At 49.3% G+C, this 27,474-nt stretch overlaps 1 protein-coding gene across 3 annotated transcripts; it reads right to left on the bottom strand.

Moving 5' to 3' along the window:
* Positions 1 to 7,321: 7,321 nt before the first annotated feature.
* CHST12 (carbohydrate sulfotransferase 12) lies at positions 7,322 to 25,418 on the bottom strand. Of its 3 annotated transcripts, none has more exons than XM_079945782.1 (2): positions 25,343 to 25,418; positions 7,322 to 9,060 (listed from the first exon to the last, which is right to left on the bottom strand). In XM_079945782.1, the coding sequence occupies exon 2, from the start codon at positions 8,984 to 8,986 to the stop codon at positions 7,718 to 7,720; it is 1,269 nt and encodes a 422-aa protein (XP_079801908.1). In that variant the 5' UTR covers positions 8,987 to 9,060; positions 25,343 to 25,418; the 3' UTR covers positions 7,322 to 7,717. The 3 variants fall into 3 exon arrangements, with proteins under 3 accessions (XP_079801908.1, XP_079801907.1, XP_079801906.1); XM_079945781.1 differs by having other exon boundaries at positions 25,364 to 25,417; XM_079945780.1 differs by lacking the exon at positions 25,343 to 25,418 and adding an exon at positions 9,459 to 9,665.
* Between the last annotated feature and the right edge of the window lie 2,056 nt (positions 25,419 to 27,474).

Consider the following 27,474-nt stretch of genomic DNA (forward strand, 5'->3'; position numbering starts at 1 on the left):
CGCTCTTTGCTGCCACCACTCCCCCAGCTCGTGGTACCGAGGCAGATGTAGAGTGAGGAGCAGTGAAGGACACACAGAAGTACGGGGGCCGCGTGGGAGCCCTGGTTAGCGAGGGGAGAGGTCTGCGGTCCGAGGGTAGTCGCCATCCTGGGTTTTAAATTACCCCACTTTCCTTATGCTTTTCATTGGGCTGGAGTTGACCGTCAGTGTTCCTACAGCGCCTGTTTTCTCTCAGGGTGGAGAGACTTCCCGGTTCTGCCAGGAGACCACCGGTGTGCCAGGCACTCCCAGCCTGGTGGCAGCATCACCCAGGTCGGGTCTCCCAAGCCATCTGTGTGTCAGGAGTGGCCTCTCCCCCATGAGGCAGCAAAGATGCCATCTTCAGAGGAGACATACAGCCTGCAGTTCGATGGGTAAGAGACGAGACCTCTGCACGAACGACCAGAAGCCACCCTGGTTTGGGCCATGAGACCGGTGTTCCGCTCACAGCACCACACCTGCCCTCCCGCCAGGCAGTGAACGGCGGGGCCGCCCCATCGGAGCTAACGCAAGGCCGGCGGCAGCGGCTCTGCCTTAATTACTGTAATTTTACGTGGACTTAAGGAAGCCAACCCAACTGTGGAGTACCTACTATGTTCTACGCTCATGTATTATCATCTGTAAGCATTTCTGGCAATAAAAAGAATTGAAATGCAGTTCTATAAGAAATTAAATACAGATTTACCATTTCTGGATCTATACTCCAAAGAGTTAAAAGCAGGACTCAAACAGCTATTTGCACAACTACATTCATGGCTGCATTACTCATAGTAGCCAAAAGGTAGAAGCAACTCAAGTTTCCATGGACAAATGATGGACAAAGTGCGGTCCAGCCATACAATGAAATATGATTCAGCCTTGTGAAGGAAGGGAATTCTGCCGTGGATGAACCTGGAGGACACGCTGCTCAGTGAAATAAACCAGACACAGAAGGACAGACACTGTAGGATTCTGCTCATATGGGGTCCCTGGAGAAGCCAGATTCATAGAGACAGAAAGTAGAAGGGTGGGTGCCCGGGGCTGTGGAGGGGGAGGGGGGTAGCGTTTAATGGGGACAGAGTCTCAGTTTGGGAAGATGAAATGTGCTCTGGAGATGATGGTGGTGATGGCTGCACAACAATAGGAACGAACTTAATGCCCCTGAACCGGACACTTAAAGTGGTTTTAAAAAGGTAAATACTGGAGGCTTCCCCGGTGACGCAGTGGTTGAGAGTCCGCCTGCCGATGCAGGGGACACGGGTTCGTGCCCCGGTCCGGGAAGATCCCACATGCCGCGGAGCGGCTGGGCCCGTGAGCCATGGCCGCTGAGCCTGCGCGTCCGGAGCCTGTGCTCCGCAACGGGCGAGGCCACAACAGTGAGAGGCCCGCGTACCGCAAAAAAAAAAAAAAAAAAAAAAGGTAAATACTATGTTATGTGTATTTTACCACAATTTTTAAAAGATTTTAACACCAGTTGAAACCATCACATCAACACCCCAATTCATCCAAGAAAATGTATTCACAAGGTCAACTTTCTCTTTTCTTTTGAGAAACCCATTTTCCTAAATAGGATGGCCGGCCATCTAATGATAAAATAAACAGCTTTATTACCACCATTATTATTTTACTGGGTGAAAAAAGCATTTTAAAGGTTCCTACTCCAAACTTGCTTAAAAGATGTACTCTGGCCCAGGGCAGAAGCCCTAAGACTGAAGGTCCCTGCCAGCCCCCTCGCTTGCCCCCTGGACATGGCTTTGGGTCCTGCAGGGCTGGGACTTGAGCTCGGCCGCGGGTGAGCATGCTACCCGCGGCAGCTATCCTGCCTCTCGCATCTGGGAAGGTCTGGATGCTGACCCGGCCATCACACGCTCTTCCCCTCCGGCTCTGGTCTTCCCTCTGGGCCTGTGGGAATTCTTGAGACGAGCACGGCCAGCGGCCTCTGCTGACCCAGCCCAGGGCACTCGCTGAGCACAGGCCCTCGCACTTGGAAGCTCTTGAGACACAAGCAGAATATTGCCCCAGAATCCAGGAAGGGCAGCCACGTCTCTGCTAACCAACCTCATGCTTTGGATGGTGCTTAGAGAGGGAAAGAGGTGGAGCCTCACCTTTCATGCAAGGATTCAGAGCAGTTTAGACTCACTACCGCTTCAGAGGTGGTAGTTTCACACGATAGTAGCCATGAAAGCGCAAAATGTATTGTTAGCTCCCCCGGCCCAACACAAAGCCACAAAGAGACACAGAACTGCAGCACAGTCTCCAGGCCTCTGTCAAACGGTGTATTCTATCAGATCTACCTGAGCGGCAGTGGCCTTCTTTTGCATTTTGATTATACAAAAACCTTCCATTTGTGTGTCGATATATCACCACACACAAGAAAAGGACTATAAGAAGTCCGCTCGCAGACCAGTTTGCAGCTCCCTTTGCTCCAGGCACCCCCGCTGACCATCAGGGCCAGCACGTCCCCTTCCCCCTCCGAGGAAGCTTTCTTCCCCTCAAAGGTCAGCACCATCCCGCTCAAACCTGCACCCAGCCGAAGTGTGCTCAGTCCCCGAAGTAGCAGGAAAGTTCTGGATGCCTGGGCTCTGAGTTGGGTCAAGCACTCCCCAAAGATCTGAGCTATACATTTCAGACCCGGCACACATGCTCACGGTCCTGCCAGCCTCCAACCAGGACTGCAAGCTCGCACACTCAAAATCTGTCAGGTGCAGACGCAGTACGACAGGGCGTGTTCATTCATCACCGACAAAGTCACCCAACAGACCCCTGCCCGCCAGCGTGATGGTGCCGTCACCGTGAGCACACCCCCTCCAGATGGTGCCCAGGACAGCCAAGTTGAATCGTTTCGGGCAGGCCTGACGGACGACATTTGGTTTGCATCTGAAGCACCCAAGGGCAAAGGCAGAGATGAGTTCAAAGCAGGTGTCTTCCTCATTAGCTTCCGTCCAGATGATGCATGATGAAATAATTCCCCAAAGAAAAAATATCCCGCGGTCCCTTCATCTCTCTGCTGTTTGAACTGGCATCCCAGGGGGGCCCTTTGCCAGCCACTGGGTCTTGGTAGAGTAAGGGAGCGTCTAGAAAGTTTCGTGATGCTGATAAACTGTTCACACCTACATGAACAACAGCCAGTAGGTGCTCAGAAGGTCAATGGTTTCTCTTCACTAACGGGCCCTCTTTAACCCTCGTTTGTCGGATCCAGGGTAGAGATTAAATAGCGAGTCAGGATCCTGTACGTTAAATGCCAGAAATCCGGCTCAAATGAGCTTAAGCGAGTGGAAACGACTCCCCCCCCCCAACACCTGCAAAGCGCAGGTGGACCAGCTTCAGGGCACGTCCCCCAGGCCGTCCGCACTCCTCCCAGCCCTGTGCCCTCACCGTGCGGTCTGAGTCTCGGTGCAGCTCTTCTAGGAGTGGCTTCTGTCCCTCCAGTCTGGTAAAGCCCCCACCCAGAGGTTTCCAGCAGAGGGCACTGGGACTGATGGGTTCAGAATGCATTGGCAGCCTAGCCAGCGCTAAGGCATGGGTGGGGATGGCCTTGCTCAAGTCTCCTGGGCTAAGAGTGAGGGAGACAGTGATGGGCTCTTTGACCAGGAGGAGGAACCTGTGTCGGCAAAAAACAACAGACGTTGACCAGAAAGAGTCCTTCCAAACTTCCCTTTGGGAGAAGCACTTCACATTTTTAGATGAATTATGTCTGTGTTATCCAAGTATTACCTGTTCATATTTTTAGGTTTTGGAGTGTGGGGTGGGCAGAAAAGGAAGTGTAGTTGATCAATAAATAGGCAATAATTACCCCCAGATAATGTGCTCGGGTGAGTTGACCCCCTCGGGTCTGCATGATATCTGGGAGCCTGTTACTTTGCAGGATGGGGCCGTTGAGGAGAACAGACCATCCTGGACCTTCTGTCAAGAGCATCACGCCACCCCTCTGAGACGCTCTACCGTCCACGTGGGGACAGCACAGGCTGAGGAGCAAATCCCACCAGAAACCGAACTTCTTCCCGAGAAACTTAAGGCGGCGGCTCTGGGGATGTCGGCGCATCCCCTGAAATCCTGCTGCTGGGACCCCATCTGGTGCCATGTTTAATAGACAGGGCCGGCACAGCTGGTCCAGAGCTAGGTCCCCCCCACAAAGGCGCAGCCAAGGCGGCAGATGTCTGGGCACACGTGCCTGTTGGGGAACGACACAGCATGCTCACAGGCTGCACGCTTCACCTGCGGGGGCTTGGAACCACACGAGGGAGACATCCACGAGCTCCCAGCCAGCGCCAGGGGCGGACCAGCCTGCTTCTCTCCTCCACTCTGGTCTCCAGCCCACGAAGGCTCTCGAGGTGACAAGAGGGTAGGGGGTGAGGGGCAGGGAAGGGACGGGGCAGCCTGGCCGACTCCTGACGGACACAGGCCTCCCTCAGCAGAGGGCCATGGGAGCCAAGCGTGGAATACAGCAATCCTCGTTCTCTCTGAGAGGAAAAGGCAAGCGACAGCACCCTCCAAAGGAAAGAGAGAATACAGGAAGGGAATACAGACACGTTATTATTCTCTGAACCAGAGGTGAACACTTAGTTCCCCAGAAATAGTGCCAGCTGTCCTCATGAGCCCCACAGACAACACGGCGCTCAGAAAGTGCTAGAAGTCACAGGGAGTGAGCTCTAAGCCCACTCAGGGTCCGTCACCGAACCGCCACCAGCCCTGGCCACCTTATTATTAAACACGTGGGGAGAAGGATGGCAGCCGTCCTGGCTCGCGGCCCGGAACGAGGCTCACGCAGCATCATTCATCTCCTCACTCACTCAGTAAACAGTTACCGTGTGCCCACAGAGTGCAGGCCCTGCTCTAGGCACGGGATGAATGGGAAGGAGACTCAAGCTGCGATAGGGGTTAGCAGTGTCCACGTCTGAGTGCAGAGATTCGCCTCTAATAAAACCCAGGGAAGCGCAGTCCTGGAAGCCTCAGGTGGGCTCCACGTGCTTCAGAAGGGAGCTTCCCAGGGCAGGCGGGCCAGACAGGCATGCTTCCCACAGCTGCTGCTTTGCTCTGTCCCCAAAACGCCCGGCCTCCTTCCCTTAGGCTCCTGCCCCATCCCAAGGATGGGAATGCCTGCCCTGCCCCTTCCAGCCCTGTGCTCCCTGCTCACCAGCCCAAGGGCAGCCCCTGCACTGGGGAGGCCAGGGCAGCCCCTCTCACTGCCCATTAGCGGCAGAGTCGGGTTAAAGTCCCTCCTTCGCCAAAGTATGGATGCAGGTGACACTAACTGCACCGGGGAGAGAAGTGAGATCCCAGCCCTTGCTGAGAAACAAGCCTAAAATTCTCCAAATAGTAGAAATTCCTTAAAAATAGATGGTAAAAGCAATACGGCAGAACACTGCCTAAATATTCACTAGAAGCCATAGGTGGATATGCCGTATCGGTGCGTGAAAACGCGTACCAGACACTTTTAGAGGAAAGAGGACCGACAGTACCCCTCTCACAGACCCGCCCCGCCCCGCCCCCAACAAGTGTGCTGAACACCTGCGTGAGGTGGAAAACGCACAGCACCAGGCGCAGGAGGCCCAAGTCCAGGGCAGGCTCGCACGCCCACAGCCTTGCGTGTTGGGCGAGTCTCCTGCGCCCTCTCCCTGACTGCAAACAGGCACAGCGCCCTGGAGGTTCAGAGATGACACGAGAGAGGATTTTGTACCACAAAACCATGGTATTATTAGGACTGTGGGTAAATGTGTTGATGAGGGCCGGAAGACGGAGGCAGAATAAAGAATTTTAAGTTTATGGAACTGTTTGGTTAAATTGTCTAATTGTACAGCATCCATTTAAAAGTTTTTATAGTATCTTAGCCGAAAAAAACATGGAGCCCAATTCCTCTACAAGATACTACTGTGTGGGTCAGGGAAATGGCACAGAACAGAAGGAATGAGTTCTCAGGCTCACGCCCCAGAAAGAGGCGAGGTGCGGGCTTCCCCTCTCCTCCTGGAGCCTGTCTCACCCCCCCGCACACACCCCCAGACCAGGAGGACCTTCTCTGCCATCACATCCTGAGTCGTCCCCCCGGCGCAGACAGCAGCTGGGGCCCTGGCACAGGAATCTGGGTGGCTGTGTGGATGCAGCTGGCACCCACTCCAACAGTCCCTGGGCCTCAACATCCCTGCAAACATGCCTCCGACACCCAGAGAAACCGACCTGCTGGGTAACTATGCAAAGAACCAGGAATATAGAAAGAAGGAGATGTGGCCCTGCCCTTAAAAAGCTCACAACCCAATGAGTTTTGACATGTGTCTGAATATTCTCGAAACGAACGCACTTCAGTGAAACACTCCCCACAGAGGCAGGTGCCTCTTCAGACAAGCACTCTGAAACTGGACTCCTCAAGTCTGTGCACCGGCTGCCGACTGTCTTACGGAGACAAGGGAAGCTTCCAAAGGAAGTGGTGGTTTCTAATACTGTGGAGCTCCAAGCTGCAAGGTGAGCACCGGAGGCCCGGGCTCCAGCCACACACAGCACCACCTCGCAGCTGGGAAAAGCAGGGCCACCACCCGCCAAGGACACCCGGGGGGAGGCCTTCCACGTGTTCTGCCAGCTCTTCAGGAACTCGGCGTCTAGGACCAAATGCTACAGATCAAGAAGACACGGTCGAATGTGACGCCCAAACGCCACAAAATGACCGCACGCTTCTCACCAATTACGGGTTCAGAGCAAAACCTGCAAACGAATTTGAACGAGATGTTCAAAAAGAGCCTTCCTGGACTAGCAGACACCTTCACCAAGGCAGGGCCATCGAACATGAAGATCCCTGTGTCAGTCATGTCCTCGAGGGAACGTCCCTGAAGCTGAATCGAACCAGCCAGCTTGGCAATGAGACTCCCACCTGCGCCTCGCCCTGCTGATGCTGGGGACGCATTTTAGGGATAAACTCAGTCCCTGCTACTGCAAATCCTTACGTCCGTGACTGACAAATTAAAGGAGGCAGCTGGAGTTAAAATCCAGCCTCTGTGACTGTGACCTGGATGTACGATTTACCTTCGATATGATCTCAAGTATGAAACCCTTATTAATAGCCTTCCCTTTTCACATGTATCACCTAATAACAGAGCTTTCACTTTTGAAGGATTTGTCTGCCACCCTTGCACAAACACACAGTAACGCCTGATCTCAAATTCAAGTTCCTCCTTTTTGCTGAAGACGACCATGAACCCTCCCTTCCTGAAATTGAGATTCTGAGGCCTAAGCGTCAGCCATTATGCCGCTTGGAGCCCCTGAATGAGCATCTGTCGCTCCAACGAAATAACCACAAGCGCAGGCAGAAGGAGCAGATGTAACCTTTTACTCCACCATTTCCTTCTCCACTTTTCATATTAAATATCTGAAATATATTAATCTTAAAAAACAATATTAACACAGTACTCAATGAATACAGGGAGGGAGTAAACAGCAAGTCTAGACTGCAAAATCGCAGGGTATTTTACAAACGAGAGTGTGGGTGTGGTCAATTCCAGGTGTTTCCAGCTGACTCGCCAACAGGAGCACTGTGGAATTCTGCGATGTGTCACACCAGGAGAGAAACAAAGCCATATAAAAATATATGCGGCAACGCATTGCTCCATCCTCCGGGAGATGGTCGCGGTACCACAGGCCCTTCGTTCAGGTTTAAAGTAACAACACAAGCACTTTTTTTTTTTTTTTTGGTGTTCAGGATTTTCCCCTAACGCCTTCAGTCTCTAAGTAGATTTTCAGGCTTCGGGTAGCCAAAGAGGACGAAATCTGCTTCGTAGAGTTTGTAAAGCTGCTGCCTCCAGGCCAGGGGAATTTTGGCAAACCAGCCTTCCTCCCAGCTGCTGGCAGTTCTGTTCCGGTAACTTGGGGGGAACTGGAGCAGCCTGTCCACCTTGAGAAGCCGGAGCAGCTGGGTGGCATCCTGGTCCAGGGTCTCCAGTTTCCCCACAAAGTCGTAGTCTATCTGGCAGGGGTGGCAGAGGCGGTGCACCTGCCTCCAGTGCTCGTTGAAGGGCGCCAGCTTTTCGGTGTGAGGGTCCAGCAGGTACTGGATGAAGTTGGCGAAGGACACCCTGAGGCCTGCACTGAAGGCCTCGCTGACCGACTTGGGCAGGCTGGTGTGGTTGGAGTACCTCTTCAGCATGGGGACGGCGAACTTCTGGTAGAACTCTTCGTTCTCCAGCTCGAACTTGCTGCGGAAGGCCGAGATGAGGCGGACGAAGGGGTCCCGCACGAACAGGAACTTAGTGTACTTTTTCAGCTTAACTTTCATGAGGTGGCGGGAGAACTTCCCATAGCGGCGCCAAAACTTGTTGAAAGTCAGGTGGGTGCTGGAGTTGTGGACGTACTCCCGGGGGATGTCCAGGGGGTCACGGTAGGGCGTGCCCTGGTCCGAGAGGCTCTGGCTCAGGACGATCATCACGCGCTTCCAGTTGGTGCAGGCCACCTTGGGCACGTAGCAGTAGATGACCCCGTGGCGGTCGTCCACGATGAGGTGGTTCAGCTCATAGTTGGGAATGTCATCGAAAGAGCGCTCCTTGGCGGGAAACACAAAGCTGGCATTGGCGCAGAACCCCCTCAGCACGCTCCTCCGTTCGGCCTGCCGCCCGTCCGGGTCCGGGCTCTGCTGGGCGTCGTGGCTGGACCAGTCGTAGCCCCTCACACTCTCTTCCATGTTGCTGAGCACAGGCTTGCTGGAGGCCAGCAGGGAGGGCTGCTCCACCTTTCTACCCAGAAGGATGTTCTGCTTCGCATGAGCACTGAGGAGCTTCTCCAAAATCTCCTCAATGCTGGCGGTGAAATACTTGCCGTCCCCTGGCTTGGGGCTGGGGAAGGGCTGCAGGATGTGAGGCCTGGAGAGGGAAGTGTGCAGGTACAAGTGGGCGGTGCCCATGTTGTCCCAGTACACGATGATCAGGAGGATCATGAAGACGGACCCCAAGACCAGCCACAGGCGGAAGAACCGGCTTTTGGTCATTGTGTCCATGGATGCGGGGGCCTCTTCCCCGGATCCTTTCACTTCAGCTTCCTGTAGAGACCAGACGCTGCCCTCCGAGGAAGCTGGAAGGCAACAGAAACCAAGTTAAAGGCTAGGGTTCTCTCGCAGCCTGCGGTCCTGAGAGGATGGTGCCTGCTGCCGTCTCAGACCCAGTGGCCCTGCTTTTCCCTCCCTCCTCCACCCTCTGTGAGGTGGACTTTGGGGGCTGCCTGATGGGGAGCTTCAGCTTCTCCAGGTGATGTGACCCATGAGGCTTAGGAAGGCCCAGAGGGTGAGTGTGACTGGAGAGGTGACTGGAGGCCCCTTACCACCGCACTGAAAGGGGGAGGCCGGACCCAGACCAGCCCCCGGGCGGGAACGCAGACCCTCGTGAAGAGTGGGTGTGAGAATGAAAGGAGAGGCGCAGCGAAACAAAACACGGTAACAAGAAAGTTAAAGCTCAGTGCAATGCTGAACTCACCCCTTCTCCCGCCCAAACCCCTTCTTCTGTGCACACGTCATCCACACAAACACTTGAGACGGGCCCCCGTGTGAGGCCGACAGCGTGCTGTGTGCTGTGAGCGGTGCAGGCTGCTGCCGGCTCTCAGCCTCCTGGTCCACAGCACCTGTACGAGGAGGGGCTGTGCAGGCTGGAAGTGACATTCGTGTCGGGGCTTCAGCTATCTGGAGGGCTGTCACGTGGGAGAGAGAGCAGCTTCAGAAGATACAACTCAGAGACTGAGTCGAGCCTAAGGAAAGAACACTAATAATTATAAGTGGGCCAAAACCACTTAAGAACGGGCTGTTTTTGAAGCCGTACTAGGACTTCTATCACTGCAGGCATCGGGGCACAGACAGATGGAGCACGTCTTGGGGTGTTCTAGGGGAGGGTCCGCATTGTGCACCCTCTGGGACATCTCCCAGTGTACACTTCTGAGTCTATATTCCTCGTATGCATTCGACTATGTACCTAGTATCTAATGCATTTTCATAAAATGAACCTAAAGTTCATTAGGCAGCAATTTGGGTGCAATCTCTATCCACCTCTGCAGCTGTTGTTTACTCTTGTTTGTTGTTGTTTACTCTTAATTCACTTTTTTGAATGGAAAAATTAATACATACTTATGGCAAACAGTTCAGCAGACAAAGGGTGGGGTGGGCTTTTACACAAAAGGAGCTGCAACGACCATCTGACAGAGAAGAGTACATTCTCTGGTCATCGTCACCTTCATGTAGTGTTTCCTGAGCCCTAAGAGCTCGTCACGTGCTCCCACAGAAAAAGGAAGAGCAGAAAAATCTGGTGACCCCTACCCTGAGGGGTGGCGATCACACCTCCTCTCACCCCCTCAGGGCTGTCGGCCATGTGCTAGAGTCACACAGCTAGATATTTATTATATGTTATATATTTATTATATAATTATTACACATTATAAAGGTAATGAGCACACTATGGACATTAGGAAACAGGATTACAGGTGAAATACCCTGCTGTGTCTTGCACAACTGCTGCTGGTACTTTCGCTCATTTCCTTCGAGTGGGTCGCGGGTGTGAGTGGAATAAGAACAAGCAATGCTGCAACAGGTTTTAATACGCTTTTAATGGTAACGGTTAGGATCACAAAATGTTACAGCCTATTTTTAAAACTAGATCATAAGCACCCATGTCATTAAAGTTTTCAAGACCATCCCTTCTCAAGGATGTGCAAGGGCGAACAGTTTATAAAGATGAAGGTGAAACCATATTAAAAAAAAAAGTTTGCCAAAGGCTGAGAAAGCAGCAAAGGGAAAAAGTAACTTAAAATGTTGAGTGATTTAAGAGATCAGTTTTCAATTTTAAGATCAAGACTAATAAACAGAGTAGAGGTGACGCAGCATCACAGTTACATCTTGTGGACACAGGCATAGCCACAGATCAAGGATCGTGCTATCGGCCACATACTTATAATGCTAAGTACCAGAACTACCTGGCCTGATAGCCTAAATACCTTGACTTACTTTTCAGCCAAGCAGTAGTATATGCACATTAATAAATGCCAGTGCCTACAACATTCTGTAAAAACTCTGACTCTCTTTACTAATAATTTAGTAAGAATTCAATTTAATTGCAAGGAAAAGACATGGTCAAATATTTTTTGGAGAATTACTATATATTGATAACATCTTGATAGCAGCAGCCATTTATCGACCTCTTCCTGTGTGTCAGGCATTAAGATGCGCGTTTTACACACGTATGTTACTGCAGGCCCTCTGCACACCATCTGGGGTGGGGGTGCAGCATAATCCTCTTACAGCTGAGAAACTGAGGCCAATCAGCACATGAAAAGATGCTCAATGTCACTAATCATTAGAAAAATGCAAATCAAGGCCACAGGAGACACCACCTCACACCCACCAAGATGGCTACTGAAAACAAAAGCAAAAAAAACGCAAACCAGAAAACAACAAGTACTGGTGAGGATGAGGTGGTGGTGAAACCCTTGTATACTGTTAATGGGAATGTAAAATGCTGCAGTCACTGCATAAATAGTATAGAGGTTCCTCAAAAAATCAGAAATAGAATTGCCGTATAAAGTTAACATGTGATCCAGCAATTCCACTTCTGGGTCTATACCCACAAGAATTGAAAGCAGGGTCTTGAAGAGATATTTATACACCCATGTTCACAGCAGCATTACTCACAGTAGCCAAAAGGTGGAAGCAACCCATGTCCATCAATGGGTGAATGGATAAACAAAATGTGGTCCATCCATACAACAGATTATTATTCAGCCTTAAAAGGGAAGGAAATTCTGACGCCTGCTACAACATAGATGAACCTTGAAGACATGATGCTCAGTGAAATAACTCAGTCACAGAAAAGGACAAATACTGTGTGATTCCACTTATATGAGGTCCCTGGAGGAGTCAAATTCATAGAGACAGAAAGTAGAAGGTGGGGGCCAGGGGCTGTGGAGGGGGATGGGGAGTTAGTGTTTAATGGGGACAGAGCTCAGTTTGGGAAGATAAAAGGAGTTCTGGAAATGGACGGTGGTGATGGTTGCACAACAGTATGAATGTGCTCGATGTCACTGAACTGTACCCTTAAAAATGGTTAAGGTTGGGCTTCCCTGGTGGCGCAGTGGTTGAGAGTCCGTCTGCCGATGCAGGGGACATGGGTTCGTGCCCCGGTCCAGGAAGATCCCACGTGCCGCGGAGCGGCTGGGCCCGTGAGCCATGGCCGCTGAGCCTGCGCGTCCGGAGCCTGTGCTCCGCAACGGGAGAGGCTACGACAGTGAGAGGTCCGCGTACCGCCAAAAAAAAAACGTTAAGGTGGTAAATTTTTTTTTTTTTAAGGTGGTAAATTTTATGTTACGTGTATTTTACCACAATAAAAACAAACTGGAGGGAAAAAAATGAATTAGAGCTGTAACAGTGGACTTGGAGGAATTTCCAAGAGGTATTGTCGAATGAATAAGGCAAATGTAGGACAGTGTGTAAAAAATAAACAAAGCTAAATATGGTCGAGAGCTGTACAGAGGCTAAATTTGGAGCCAGCTGCCGAAGCCACAAGCTACCCTTACAACCTTGTGCAAAAGCTCCACAAGCCAACTTCACCTGCAATTTGCTTATTAAGCAAAGTTTTAAAAATTTATAATTGGGGGGCTGTTGCACAGAAGCAAGACAGGTCTTCCCCTGGGACAGCCAAAAACCTGTCTGGCTATTCAGTGGGGAGACTGGTCCCAAGAGCCTTGTCTTGCCCTGGAGTTCTGCCACGTCACAGCCCCTTCCAGGCCTTTCTAAATCAAGGGGATGAGCGCCTACACACCAAGCTGAGGCAGCGTTTACCGATGAAGCTGAGGCCATGGTTCATTTTTAACATCAAGGAACAGGGCCGTCCTTTGTGTTGTCATTTCTAACCTCAAACATGCCACAAAAACAGCATGGAAACAAGACTGTCTGAGTGTATGAAACGGCCTGTGAGAGTAGAGTCCTTTGAGAAGAAAGGGCTGTGGCTCCTTTGAAATATTCATGGAGCACAAGTTCCCAGCTTCTCGGAAGAGTGGAGAGTAGAGCCAAGACTACCACGTAGCATCGCCAGCAACAAGTTTTACTTTTTAAAAGGGAGTAAGACATCTAGGGATTTCTGGTCCAGGTGCCGGGGCAGCTCAAGCTGGACAGTCTGGGTAACACTTCCTTGTCTTCTGGGGGTGAGAGCAGCACAGTGGGGAAAGCCAGCTGAGAACCGAAGACTGCTTCAGAAACGTGTCAGGGAATAACGATGACCTCATAAAGTAATTTTTCATTCAAAAATAAGGGCATTGTTTCCGAACATAAATCTCCCACTATTTCAAAACGCAGTCAACAAAAAGCCCCCCAAGTTTTGAAGAAGCAGAGCAAGAAGAACCTTCACAGAGGAAGTGATCTACGACTGGCGCTGCGTATCAGTCTCAGGCTTCTGCCCGCAGCAATAGAACTGACAGCAAAGTCTATCCAGAAGTTTCATCTTTGGGGGGCTGGTTTTCTACAAGGGTTTTGTCAAAGGCCCTTGTAAACACTACTGATGAAAGAGTTAGGTTGGGTTTAAACCAAAACACTGTGGCTAGGCAGAGCTGTTTCTTAGCTCAAGGTGGAGTTAAACATTTCTTCTGACACATGGCAGGGTAGGATGCCAAGGGCAGCTTGGCAGCCCCAGGAAGCAAGCACCCAGTGCTGGCCGCCCACATAAGGCTGCTGGTCTCAAGGAGCCTTCACACCAATAGTAGGCAAGAATCCGGGAAGATGGGGTGGTGTGCAGCTGAGGGCTGACCTCCCTCACACTCAGATGTGTGTCATCCTGACATATCTAGAATAGAGGGCCACAAGGCCAGACCCATACTAAGACCCGTATAAGGGCACGTCCCAAAATTTGATAGCAGAACTGACAACAACAGTAGAAAAAGGTCAGGTGGTATATGCTGGGTAGTTTTACGTGTCAACTTGACTGAGCTATGGCTGCCCAGGTAGTTTGGTCACACATTCTGGGTATGTCTGTGATGGTGTTTCTGGAGGAGATTAATGTTTGAATCGGTAGGCTGCGTAAAGCAGATGGCCCTCCCCAGTGTGGGATAGCCTCATCCAATTTGTTGAAAGCCTAAATAGAACAAAAAGGCAGAGGAAGAGAGAATTCCCTCTCTCCACCTGACTGTCCTTGAGCCGGGACACGGGTCTCATGCCTTCAGACCTGGACGAGTACTAGAACTCTCACCAGCAGTCTTCCTGGTCCTCAGGCCTTCAGACTCAGACTGGAGCACACCGTCAGCTCTCCGGGGCCTGAACTACTCAGCTTCCATAACCCTGTGAGCCAATTCCTCATGATAAATCCCTTTACACATACACACATACCTAATTGGCTCTGTTTCCTTGGAGAACCCTCACTAATATATCAATATTTATTTTGTCATATGGACTGGGGTGTCTGTGTTTGTGTGTGTGTGTGTGTGTGTGTGGTGTGTGTGTGTGTGTGTGTATTTACTACATATTATAGATACAAGTGATCAAACCAGTGAGAATTAAACAGTGGGTAGTAATAAATGGAAATTAGTGTATCTGCCATGGTGGAAAGGAATGTTAAATGCAGAGAATTTCAGCCACTATCCAATACAAGTATTCCAGAGGGAGAGGTTGAGATTCATTTTTTTCCCATAGAGATATCCTGTTATTCCAGCACCATTTGTTTAAAAGACGGTTCTTTCCTGATTAAATCACTTTAGCACCTCGCTTTTTTTCCTTTTTAAGTCAGGTTTATTGAGGTATGATTTATACACAATAAAACGCACTCTTTTTAACTGTACAGTCTGATGAGTTTGGGCAAATGTACACTATAATTAAGATATAGAACATCTTCATCATCCCCCAAAGTTCCCTTATCCTCCCCCAACACCCAGCTCCAGGCAGTATATAGTTCTATAGTTCTGCCCTTTCTAGAATGTCACATAAATGGAATTATACAGGAAGTCGCCTCTTGTATTTGGCTTCCTTCACTTAGGAAGATGCTTTTGAGATCTGTCCAAGTTGTTGCTTGTGTCATTGCTGGGCAGTACCCCACTATATGGATATACCACTATCTGTTTATCCATTTACCAACTGATGAACTTTGGAGTTAGCTCCCTTTTTTGGCTATTATGAAAAAAATTAATGTCAACTTTTTTTGCATACAGACTAGTTTTTTTTTATGCTGAGACTTTCAAAAAGTCAAAAAGATTGTATTAAAAAATATCAAGCGGATTTTTAACCTCCTGGAAGGTTCTGTAAGATCCACAACAGCAGATGTTCTGTAATAAAGCTTAGGGACTCTATTTAAAGACCCAACTGACCATCAAAATATGATGTATAAATCTTAGATTATCAATACTTTTCCAATTATAAAATTTTACGGGCTCAAGTGATTATAGCAAGTTTGCAGGACACAAGGTTAATAAACAAAAGTCAACCACTTTCCTACATATCAGCAATGAACAAGTGGAATTTGAAATTAAAAACAGAATTCCATTTATGAGCAGCCCCCAAAAGAAAAACACTTAGTATAAGTCTAACAAAATATGTACAAGATCTATATGAGGAAAACTACAAAATTCTGATGAATGAAATCATCAGAAGAACTAAGGAAATGAAGAGATATTCCATGTTCAAAGTGCTAAAGGATAGGAAGACTCAATATTGTCAAGATATCCATTCTTCCCAACTTACAGATTAATCCCAACCAAAATCATAGCAAGTTATTTTGTGGATATCAACAAACTGTTTCTAAAGTTTATATGTAGGAGCCAAAGACCCAGAATAGCCAATACAATATTGAAGGAGAAGAACAAAGCTGGAAGATTGATGCTGCCCGACTTCAAGATTTACCATAAAGCTACAGTAATCAAAATGATGTGGTATTGGCAAAAGCATGGAGAAGCAGATCACTGGAACCGAACAGATAGCTCAGAAACAGACCCCCATATGGTCAACTTATTTTTAACAAAGGAGCAAAGGCAATACAAGGGAGCAAAGACAGCCTGTTTCTGCAACAAATGGTACTGGAACAACTGGATATCACGTTAAAAAAAAAATTAAAAGAAAGAATCTAGACACAGACCTTCAAAAAAACTAACTCAAGGGCTTCCCTGGTGGTGCAGTGGTTGGGAGTCCGCCTGCCACTGTGGGGGACGTGGGTTCGTGCCCCGGTCCGGGAGGATCCTGCGTGCCACAGAGCGGCTGGGCCCGTGGGCCGTGGCCGCTGGGCTTGCGCATCCAGAGCCTGTGCTCTGCGGCGGGGGGGGGGGGGGGGGGGGGGGGCCGCAGCAGTGAGGGGCCCACGTACCGCAAAAAAAAAAAACTAACTCAAGATGGATAATAGACCTAAATGTAAAATGCAAAACTATAAAACTCCTAGAAGGTAACACAGGAGATAACCTAAATGACCTTGTGTATTGTGATGCCTTTTAGACACAACATCAAAGACGATATCCATGAATGAAATAACTGTCCACAAAAAGATGTGTACAAGAATATTCATTGTGGCTTTACTCAAAATAGCTACAAACTGAAAAGAACCCAGAGGTCCATCAACAAGTGAATGAATAAACAAGCTGTGGTGTACTCATTCAGTGGAAAACTACTCAACAATAAAAAAGAGTGAACCACGGACCCACACATCAATACATGCAACAACATGGATGAATCCTGCAGATATTACACTAAACAAAAGTACCCAGACACAAAAGAGTACATACCACATGATTTCATTTATACAAAGGTTATAAAAGGCAAAAATAGTGACAGAAATCATAGACTGCAAAGGGACAGGAGGAAATCTGGGTGATGGAAATGTTCTATTATATTGTTTGTAGTGGCAGTTACACAGGTAGATATATCTGTCCACATTCACAGAACTTTACACTTAAAATGTGTGCATTTTATTGCATTGCATGTAAATTATACCTCGATACATTTGATTTCAAGGGGAAGAATATGTGAGCAGTCTTATTAAGTCAATCACCAGAAGCTAAAACTTTTCTCTTCAGCACAAACACTACGAACTAACCAGCTGTCACTGATTTCTACAACACAGGATAAAAACACCAGCACTGAAGTCCTACACAGACATCTGGAGATTGGGAAGAAAAGGAAAGGAATTCTGAGGCCAAGTCCAGTCTCTGCTGAGTGGCCTAGGATATCCCTTTAAGTGTGAGTTTCAATTCTTCACCTATAAAACAAGAACAATCAAGGTCTTTCTGCTAACCAGAGCTACTGAGAGGATGAAAATGAGAACATATCAGCTAAGTGTTTTGTAAAATAGTAAAGCATGTTCTTTAGACTATACCATTGGCCTTAGTTATCGTTCTGTTTCATCTGGCCCTCAAATATTTGTATCATATAAATATAACATTATTTTTATTATTACTCATGCTTTCTACCAATAGCCAGTTATCAGCAAAGAAGAATGTTATGATTTCAATTAATTTATAATAATAACAATAGCTAATATGTTTTCCAAAGTGCTGTTATAGGCCTTGCACATCTTAACTTATTTAATCCTCACAGTAATTGTGATAAAGTTGGGGCAAAACAGCCAGGCAGGGGCTCCCCTGGTGGCAGTGGTTGAGAGTCCGCCTGCCGATGCAGGGGACACGGGTTCGTGCCCCAGTCTGGGAATGTCCCACATACCGCGGAGCGGCTGGCCATGGCCGCCGAGCCTGCGCGTCCGGAGCCTGTGCTCCGCAATGGGAGAGGCCACAACAGTGAGAGGCCCACGTACCGCAAAAACAAAAACAAAAACAAAAACAGCCAAGCAACTTACCCAAGTGTACACAGCTACAACTGTTCAGAGCTGGCATTCGAACAACTGATTTGAGAGCCTACCTTCCCAAACACTACAGTCTACCAGCCTCTACAGTAAATATTTAATGCAGAATTGGTTGGTTTTTCTAGACACTCAAATTTTTATTACCTTTATTTCTGAGAAAATTTGCTTTTCCTTGTCCAAATAACCAACTTCTGAGCATTAAATCAAGTGGCATGACCTTCATTAAGAAGTCCAAGAATGTTTCAAGTTTTATTCATTTATGCTACTGGCAAAGAGACCAGAAACTACCTACTTCTTTTCCAGCTTTGCAAAGGCAAATAATTCACTGAGGGTCTCATCACTGTAGTCAACAGAAATTTGGAAAGTTTGTTAGTGGTCTCAACATTTACTCTCTGCACCCTGTATGGCCCAGCCCTGCAACTGATGCTTTGGTGTTGGATTAAAACCCCCACTGTAAGGTATATTTTCACTTCCGTGCCACCAGCACTGGGGGTTTATTTGCTTATAAAATTACTTCACTTGTATTTGGTTAACCCTGAGAACTAAATCTGACAGTGTATCCAAATAAAAATAAGTAATAAATGGGCACATTGATGAGAATGAAAGGTTGATGTACGTCCCAGAAGACCTGAATGAAAACTGAGCCCAAACTTGGCCTTTGAAATAAAGTAACTTCCCACAGAGGTGGCCCACAGCACACCTGGCTATCTGCTCACATTGGCGTCTTCGTCCCTGGTCTCTAAGCCCCGTCGGTACTTCACAAGTAGGCAGGGTATTAGTGTAGGCACACGAGTCCCATATTCCCAAACTAGATTTCAAGTTCTTCGGTGACAGGGATCACGTCTACTATATCTTCTATATTCCTCACAACACTCAAACACTTGTTGCATGGTATTTGACTCTGGAATCCAAATAACTCATTTCCCAGAGTTAAGTCAATTCAAAGAAATTATTTCAAGGGAAAATAGATAATAAATTTCACTATGATTAGCTTAAGAACCTGATTAGGGCTTTACCTTCAAATATATGCAGACCCTAACCCCTCTACTTCCCTACCTCCTGTGTGCACCCTGCCCCCCAGGCCACCACCAGCTCTCACCTGCGTTACTGCAACAGCGTCCAACTTGTTCTCCCGCCTCCGCTCTCCTGCCCATACTATCCTCTTTAAACCCAGTAGCCATGGCTCTTCTGCTAAAAGTCAGATCATGTCATGGCTCTGCTCAAAACCCTCCAATCTTTGGAGTCCAACAGCTTCCCATTTCCAGTCCTTACAATGGCCCATGACAAGCCCTATATGACTGGGATCCCACACTCTCATCCCCTTTACTCCCCGTCACTGGCCCCACTCTAGCCACAATGGCCTCCTTGTTGTTCATCATCTATACCAACCAGGCTCCCACCCCCTGGCCCGCACACACCCAGGGAATCCTGTGGCTCAACCTGGCACCTCCTGATCTGCACCTGAAGCTCACCTCATCAGTGAGGGCTTCCCTGATCACTCCCCACCCTGCATGCCCCATCCTCCGTGGCTGTTTTTTCTCCATGTCATTTGTCATTACCTCCAACATTATATATTCACTGGCTTACTTGCTTATGGTCTATCTGCACTAGAATATAAACTTTAGAAGGGAGGTACTTGACCCTTCAAAGTTTGTCATAGTTGTAGCCTCAAGGCTATGAATAGTGCTTGGCATACAGTAGGTACTCAATAAAGAGTTGTTATGCTAACAAAAACAGATAAACATGACTGACCCTGATTTCATAATTTCTGAAACTGGGTGACAGGTAAAGAAGAGTTCATAAAACTATTATCTCTACTTTTTAAAATATATTATTTATTTATTTATTTTTGGCTGCGTTGGGTCTTTGTTGCCGCGCGCAGGTTTTCTCTAGTTGCGTCAAGCTGGGGCTACTCTTTGTCGTGGTGCGCGGGCTTCTCATTGCGGTAGCTTCTCTTGTTGTGGAGCACGGGCTCTAGGCGCGCAGGCTTCGGTAGCTGTGCTTCTCGGGCTCTAGAGCGCAGACTCAGCAGCTGTGGCGCACGGGCTTAGTTGCTCCGTGGCATGTGGGATCTTCCCGGGCCAGGGCTCAAACCCGTGTCCCCTGCGTTGGCAGGCAGGTTCTTAACCACTGCGCCACCAGAGAAGTCCCTATTATCTCTACTTTTGGATATGTTTTACAATTCCTTTATAACAAGTTAAAAGAAAAGAAAAAGCTAAAGAAAGCACCAAATCTCCAATATGTGACCACAGGCAAGAGACAGGATACAGAGAACAATGGCAATAATGGAAAGGAAATAAGAACAAGTAAACTCTGCCTGATAAGAAAGACAGCCTGGTGAGTGGCCCAGCTGCACACACAACAGGCAAGAGTCTGGCCTCTTCCTTCATCAGAGTTGGAAGCTTACTGATTTTTCTTTATTTTGATCAACATTATGCATGTATGCTAAAGGATTAAATTGTCCCAGGAGTTTACTACGCACACAGTCCCCAGTCCCTTTCTTTCTCATTACCCACCTCCATCTTTCTCGCTCATTCTTATTAGCTGAATCTTTCGGTGTCACCACCTACCTCTAAGCAATAGCCCTGGGCGATAACCGATGGTTCAGCTTGAGCGTCATCTACTGACTTCCTCAAACAGTGGCAGGCAGCTGGCAGAAAGGTAGTCTCTCTTTCTTCCCCTGGGCCCTCCAAACAACCATGCCCTTCTCATCTCCACGCCTCCTCCAGACAGGCACATCAGCATTTTAATTAGAGCAATATTCGATGTTTACATAAATTATTATCATTGCACAAAGGCTATTCACAGCTGAGCCTTGCAGTACACCGTAATTATCTTTCTTTCCTGCACAACGGCTTATTTTCCCTGGAACTAGTTAACAGTCTTGTGTTTTCGCTTGCTTTGCTTTCTATGTACTTAATCACTAATACAGCCCCAACTCTGCCAACTGTCTAAATCTCCTCTCCAGATGTTCCAGAGCATCAGGTGCCCCATCAATTTCACATTCCCCAAAAAATCTCTTGGAGGAAACTTCGAGGCTCAGGTCCCAAGATACCTGCTCTCATACCTGGTACCTGGCCTGGCTGGCATCCCAGCCTCTCCATCTCATCCAGCAGATTCTTCTCACCTCTCCTCTGAGGCTAACCCTGTCTCCTCTAGCCTGTCTTTCCAGATTCACCACCTCATTTTGGGAGAGTATGCCTGCCAGTCACTTCTTTAAAATACATGAGACAAATCTTTGGAGGATCTGTGCACATATCTTTATTATATCCTCCTTTGTCTGAGTTTAGAATTCAAGGTGGAAAATATTTTCCTTCAGAATTTTGAAAGTAATGCTCTCTTGTCTCCCAGCTTCCAATGTTCCTAAAGATGGGTTCGGAGCCATTCTGCTTCATCCCGTGATGACCTGTTGGTGGCCTGTCTTTATTCTTTCCGAGAAGCTAGCATGATCTTCTTTGTCCAGAGTTCTGAAATTTCACAACAACGTGTCTTGGAGCGAGTGTGCACGTCTCTCTCTCCATGCGAACTCTCACTATGCAAATTCTGAAACAGCTTCAGATGCACTTCCAAATAAACCTGCTTCCCAAACTCTTACTAGCCACTATCAGAAACTCGGTATCCCTCCCTATACAAACTTGCCCCCCACACTCTGAATATCCAAACTGGGAGCTGAATAGACAGGTGAGTGAAGGATACCTGCATTTTCATCCATGGTGCCGGTCACTCAGTGGGCCCCTTCAAAAAGGCAGAAAGTTTTGGTTCTAGGATTTCCCTTATCATTTTGTGGATGATTTTATCCCATTTTATTTCTTGCTGAAACTGTTATTATTCAGCTGTCAATCGCCTAATCGGATGCTTTTTCTTTTTTCTCTCATTTTCCATCTCTTTGTTTTTCTGTTCTATTTCCTGAGTTCTCAACCTTTTCATCTACTGAGTTTTTTATTTCTTCCACTGTATTTTTTATATCCATGTGTTATCTTTTTGGATTTCTGAATGCTTCTTTAAAAAAACGAGCATCCTGTTCTTGTCTCTTGCATGCGATATTTTCTATCTCCATGTGTGTATCAGTGACAGTATGCTTTTTAAGTGTGCTTCCTGCACGCTCTCTATTGCTTCCAAGTGTGTGTTATGATCTCTATCTTCCAAATCAGAGGCTTCTTCACTTGTCTTTGGTTATCTATTCCTATTTAAGGGGTAGGGGATTAAAAGAACTTGGAAGCTCTGGACCCTAGTAAGGGGTTATTAATTATGAGCTTCATTAGTGAGTGATCCAACTGGGCCTCCTTACTGTGGACCCCCTGATGTCACTATTTTTAGGTCCTTTCTCAGACTACTCACTTTCCCCAAAGACTCTTCCATTGTCCTGTCTGGAAGGAAAAGTACCAACTGACAGTGTTCTGGGAGCCAAGCAGGCTCCATTCGCTTCATCCGCTTGGGTTTAGTACAGCAGTCCAGCCCCTCTGCCCCGCTCAGCTGCACCTGGTGCTTCCTATTCCTCTCTGAAATACTTTTAAAGTTCTCTAAACAGTTACAGAAACCACCACCTTGGTTAACTACAGGAAGTATTGAGTTACTGAGTCAGTTATCATTAAGCACATGTGTTGGCAAATGACTGGAGAACCATCAGCCCTGGCTGCAGCCACAGACTCACTAAGTAAGCGTGAAACTAACCACTACTTTCTGAAGAAAAAGATAAAGAAACAATCTCAAAATTGAAACTAAAGATGTAAGTTTAAAACAAATTATAAACTAGCAGCATTTGTTTCAGTACATTATCAGTAACAGTCTCTCATCCAGGAATGGCACCTCAGCCTGGAGACCCTTCCAGAAGAGAATCACCCACTAGCCTTGGTGACTGTATGGTAATGACAGTAAACTGCATTCCCACCATCAGCCATCCAACATGCTCTTCTTTTGCCATCTACCGCTTTCCCGCTGGACTCCCCAGGATTCCATCCCCAGACACATTCTCTCTCTGCACGAGCACATCTCATCCAGGATGGCCCACAAATACTGCAAATTCTACAAGCCTAAAAATCAAACGCATTTTAGCCCCTTCCTTCTCCAAACCTGCTCCAGTATTCCTTATCTCAGGTACCAGCCCCGTCCTCAGCACCCAGGTGAGAACCTTGGTTACTTTTGCCGTTTTCCTTTCCCTTTCACCACATCCCACAGAGCGCCATCGCACTGTGGATTCTCCTGCTTGTTTCAAGCTGACGCCCTTCTCAACTCTCAGCCACTGTCCTGACCCACACCCTCTTCAAACGTACCCAGCTCAGTCTCCATCTCCTGATACCCTGGATCTTGTTCTCACTAGTGTTACTCTTCTAAAACGCATCTCTCACATCCCACCCAAAACCCTGACTACTCCTCACCAGAAGGATAAAAGTCCAAACTCCCCGGCACGGCATGCAAGGCCCTTTGGTCAGAAACCTCTTTCTGGTCTTAGCCTCCATTTCAATCCTCAAACCCCAACCCACAATGAACACAGGGACTCACTGCTCCCTCCCCCCAAACGTCCCATTCACTTCCACGCCTCCACATACCCTGCTGCCTCTACTTGGAATGTTCTCCCCAAACTTCACTTGTCTCTCAAGGTCCAATTCATATGTCATCTCCACTATGGGAAACTTCTACAACACCAAGAAACAAGTTTAGCTGCTCCCTCTTTCTTCACACTTTGTAAACACCTAGATGACAGCACTAATCACATGGTATTATAGTCAGGTTAATCATACTACCAGCGTCTAGCCCAACGTGGCATCTTACAAATGATGAGAGGCTCAACGTTTGCTCAGGTAATGAAGTAGGCGCACACTGACTAACAGTGAACAGTACTGCTGGCCTGAAAATAACAGCCCAAAGTCTTACAAACCATCTGGCAAGAAAAATAAACATCCACGTGTGTCCATGCAGGCACTCTCTAAGTTCTCAGTAGCGCTACCTTCAGGTAACACTTGCCTTGGCGTCAGCTGACACTTTGGAGGTAATCATGTTGCAATATATGTGTATCAAATCAACACTTTGCACATCTTAAACTTATACAACGCTAATCAATTATACTTCAATTTTTTAAAGTTTTCCCGGACTTCCCTGGTGGTGCAGTGGTTAAGAATCCCCCTGCTGATGCAGGGGACACAGGTTCGAGCCCTGGTCGGGGAAGATCCCACATGCCGTGGAGCAACTAAGCCCGTGCACCACAACTACTAAGCCTGTGCTCTAGAGGCCGCGAGCCACAACTACTGAGCCCACGTGCCACAACTACTGAAGCCTGCACGCCTAGAGCCCGTGCTCCACAACTGGAGAAGCCACCGCAATGAGAAGCCCGCACACCGCAATGAAGAGTGCTCGCTGCAACTAGAGTAAGCCCGCACGCAGTAACGAAGGCCCAAGGCAGACAAATAAATAAATAAAATTGCCGCCTCTCAAACCACTAAAAAAAAAAAAAGTTTTCCTAATAGCTCCTTTTTCACACTGACACCAGCCCTGAGTCACCTTCCCAAAGCCAGGTGTTCACAGAGAAGGGCTGAACTGTGCCCTGGTTTGGGGGCAGGTGAGGACCAGCCGAGCTGTTTCCCAGCTTCCCCCTGCCCGGACCCACACGTGTGGGGACAGCACCCTTAAAGATGCGCTTGCATCCGCTCTGCCCCCAGCCCACATTGTCATTCATCCCGGGTCTCCTGAGTCTCTCCGGCGTCGAATTATAACATAAATAATTCAATAATCGCGGGAACACTACGGCTTGTTGTGCTCCGCGCCAGACGGAACCTCGGCTCCAGCCAACGGCTTGCGGGACATGTCTTGGTGGCTAGGAGCCCAAATGGAAGATATAAGTCCTACTGTTAGCGACTAATACATGGCTTCCTTTCGCTGCTTCTGGCGCAAAGCGTCATCTGAGTGGTACTCTTCCAGGACGCGCCCGCATCCGCCGGGTCCGCAGTCACAGGTCCGCGGTCAGCGGGACGAAGAAGTGCCCACGGCCTCGGGCGAGCCAGGGCACCGGGGCGGGGGCTCCCCCTGCACGAGGCTGGTGGAGGGACCCGTGCGCCCCGGCGTCCACTCGCGGTCCCCGCGCTCGGAGACCCCCCAAGGGCTCCCCGGAACCCCGCGCGCCTGCTCCTCCCTCCACATTCCCGAACAGCCCAAGGGGGAAGCTGACAAGCGTGCAAGGAGGATCCCCGCCCCGCCGCCGCCCCCCCTGCAGGGCAGATGCCGGGCGGCCAGAAACGGGCGGGGACCAGCCCCGACGGCGGCAGCTGACCACAGCCGCGAGCCCCACCGCGGATGGGCGGCGCGCCGGGCGCCCCACGCCCCGTCCAGGTCTCCCTCATCCCCACAGGACCGGGGCTCAGAGACGGTGCGAGCCCGGCCAAGGTCACACAGCGACGGCGCGGGGACTCGGCCCGGAGCCGCGCCGGACCCGCCCAGGCGGCTGAGGAGGCAGGACCCGCCGCGCCGCCGGGACCCCCGCCCCGCGCCCCTCGCCTCACCTCACCTCACCGCGCGCCCCTCATCTCGCCCCGCGTCCCTCGCCTCACCTCGCGCGCCCCTCGCCTCACCTCGCGCGCCCCTCGCCTCACCTTCCCTGACCTCGCACCGCAGCTCGCGCCTCCACCACCTCACGAACGGCGGACCGTCTCGAGGCCGCCCCTCCACCGGCCCCGCCCCCCGCCCCTCTTCTCGCGAGAAATCGTGGCCCACGGAGAGGCCACGGAGGCCGAGGATCACCCCCTCAGTGCGCCTGCGCCCTCCGCACCGCCCCGGGCCTCCCCAACCAGTGCCATGTGGCGCCGTATTTACGGCCGGGAACGGCCCCGCCCCCGGCCGCGGGGAGCCCCGCCCCCTCCCAGCGGCCAATCCTGTGCTGCCCGGCGCCCGAGACCAGCGAGGCGTTGCAGCCTTTCGGGTCCGGCGGGCCAGCACTTAGGCAGCACCTGCTGTCTACACGACCCGTTCGCGAGCACCGACTGCCTGCTGAGGATCCTGCTGCCGGGCCCTGTGTGGCCTTGGGCAAGTGGCTGAACCTCTCTGAGGTTGTGTCCAAGTCCATCAGTAGGGTCGTGACTTCAGCCTGCAGGGAGCTATAGTGACACCAGGTGAGAGGGTGCGTGTGAAGCGTGTGAAGCCTGATGCGTCGTCAGCACTCCCATCGGGGTTCTTACTGGCTTTTTAACTTGTGGTAAAACGCCCGTAACATATTGCCATCTTAACCCTTTTTAAGTGTGCCGAGCGGCGTTGAGCACATTCAGATTTTGTGCAGCCGTTTCCACTGTTTGTCCACAGAACTTTTTCTGTCAGTGAAGTTGTTCATGGTTCCTCCCAGTGGGGGTGGGCTGCCTTCTGAGGGAAAGCTAACAAGGGCCATGAGGAAATTTCAGTTGTGACTGAACTGTTCTGTTATCTTGATTGTGGTGTTGGTGGTGGTTACATGACTGTATATGTTTGTCAAAACTCCCAAAACTCTACACTCAAAAGGATGCATTTTGCTTATATATACATTACACCTCCATTAAAAAAAAAACTTTTAAAATGTAATTTCCTCCAGCCAAGATTTTGCTAATTATGAAGAAGTGGTGCATAATGAAGATGAACTCATTTACCCAGAGGACGGCATTCAGAGGCGCTCAATTAACGTTTCCACTAGGCCAGCAATTCCCAACATATACCCTGAAATGGGGGCCTGCAGAGAAGGTTCTGGGTGCCCCCTTCATAAGGTGAAAGGGTTCTCTGGTCAAATAAGAGCAGGGCACAGGAAATAAAGTTTTAAATGTTTAATTGCAGCCAGACTTCTCAGACCCTTTGCCAGGATAAAGCATGTTGTGAATTGTAATGAATTTCCCCGTGAATTCCCCAGGCCCAACCCCTGGGGGTGTCGGTAAAGGCTTCTTTGAATTAAGTAGATGTTCAGGTGCCCAGGAGCCAGAACCTCACACTGCAGAAGCCTTCTTGGGAATGTGAACAGAGCACCAAGGTTGTTTGGGTGTGTGCCAGGACTCAGGGTCAGGAAGCCGGGTGAGGGTCTCAGCTGACTGGACCTGGAGCTGAGATAAATACCACCCTTCCCTGGGAGTGGGGAGAAGGAAGGTGGAGCAAGTTCACAATGGGGCCAGGCCCCCTTTTGGGGTGATGAAATGTTTTAGAACCAGATAGAGTTGGTGGTTGCACGACACTGCGAACGTCCTGAATGCCACTGATGTGTTCACTTTAAAAGGGTTGGTTTTATCTTAAGTCAATTTCACCTCCCTTAAAAGAAAAACCAGTTCTTACATTAGCAACCTACATTTTTACTTACCCTCTCTGAAACAGCTACATATTACCTCCTCATTTACCTAGAGGGTAGCAGAGGCTCAGTGAAGTTAACCAACTAGCAGAAGACGCACAGCTGCGTAAGTGACAGAGTTGGGACTGGAAGTCAGATTTGGGGCTCCAGAGCCAGAGCTCCACTGCACCCCAGTGACCTCCTTGATGAAAGGGCACCTGCTGTGAGGGGTTTGTGAGCAGACCAGCTCCCGTCCACTGTGACTTTCGTCTCCCCTCTTCCAGTCCCCGAGCTGCTTCAAGCTGGTGGACCCCAGCTGGCCATCTTTCCCCACAGCAACGTCGTTGACTGCGGCCCACCTTCAGGACCCCTGGGCCTCTTTGGAAAGGCCACAGCCTCCCAAGGGCTGACCACAGCCTGGCCCAGTCTCCA

The sequence above is a fragment of the Stenella coeruleoalba genome, assembly GCF_951394435.1.
Source record: "Stenella coeruleoalba genome assembly, chromosome: 15".
Classification (NCBI taxonomy): Eukaryota; Metazoa; Chordata; class Mammalia; order Artiodactyla; family Delphinidae; genus Stenella; species Stenella coeruleoalba.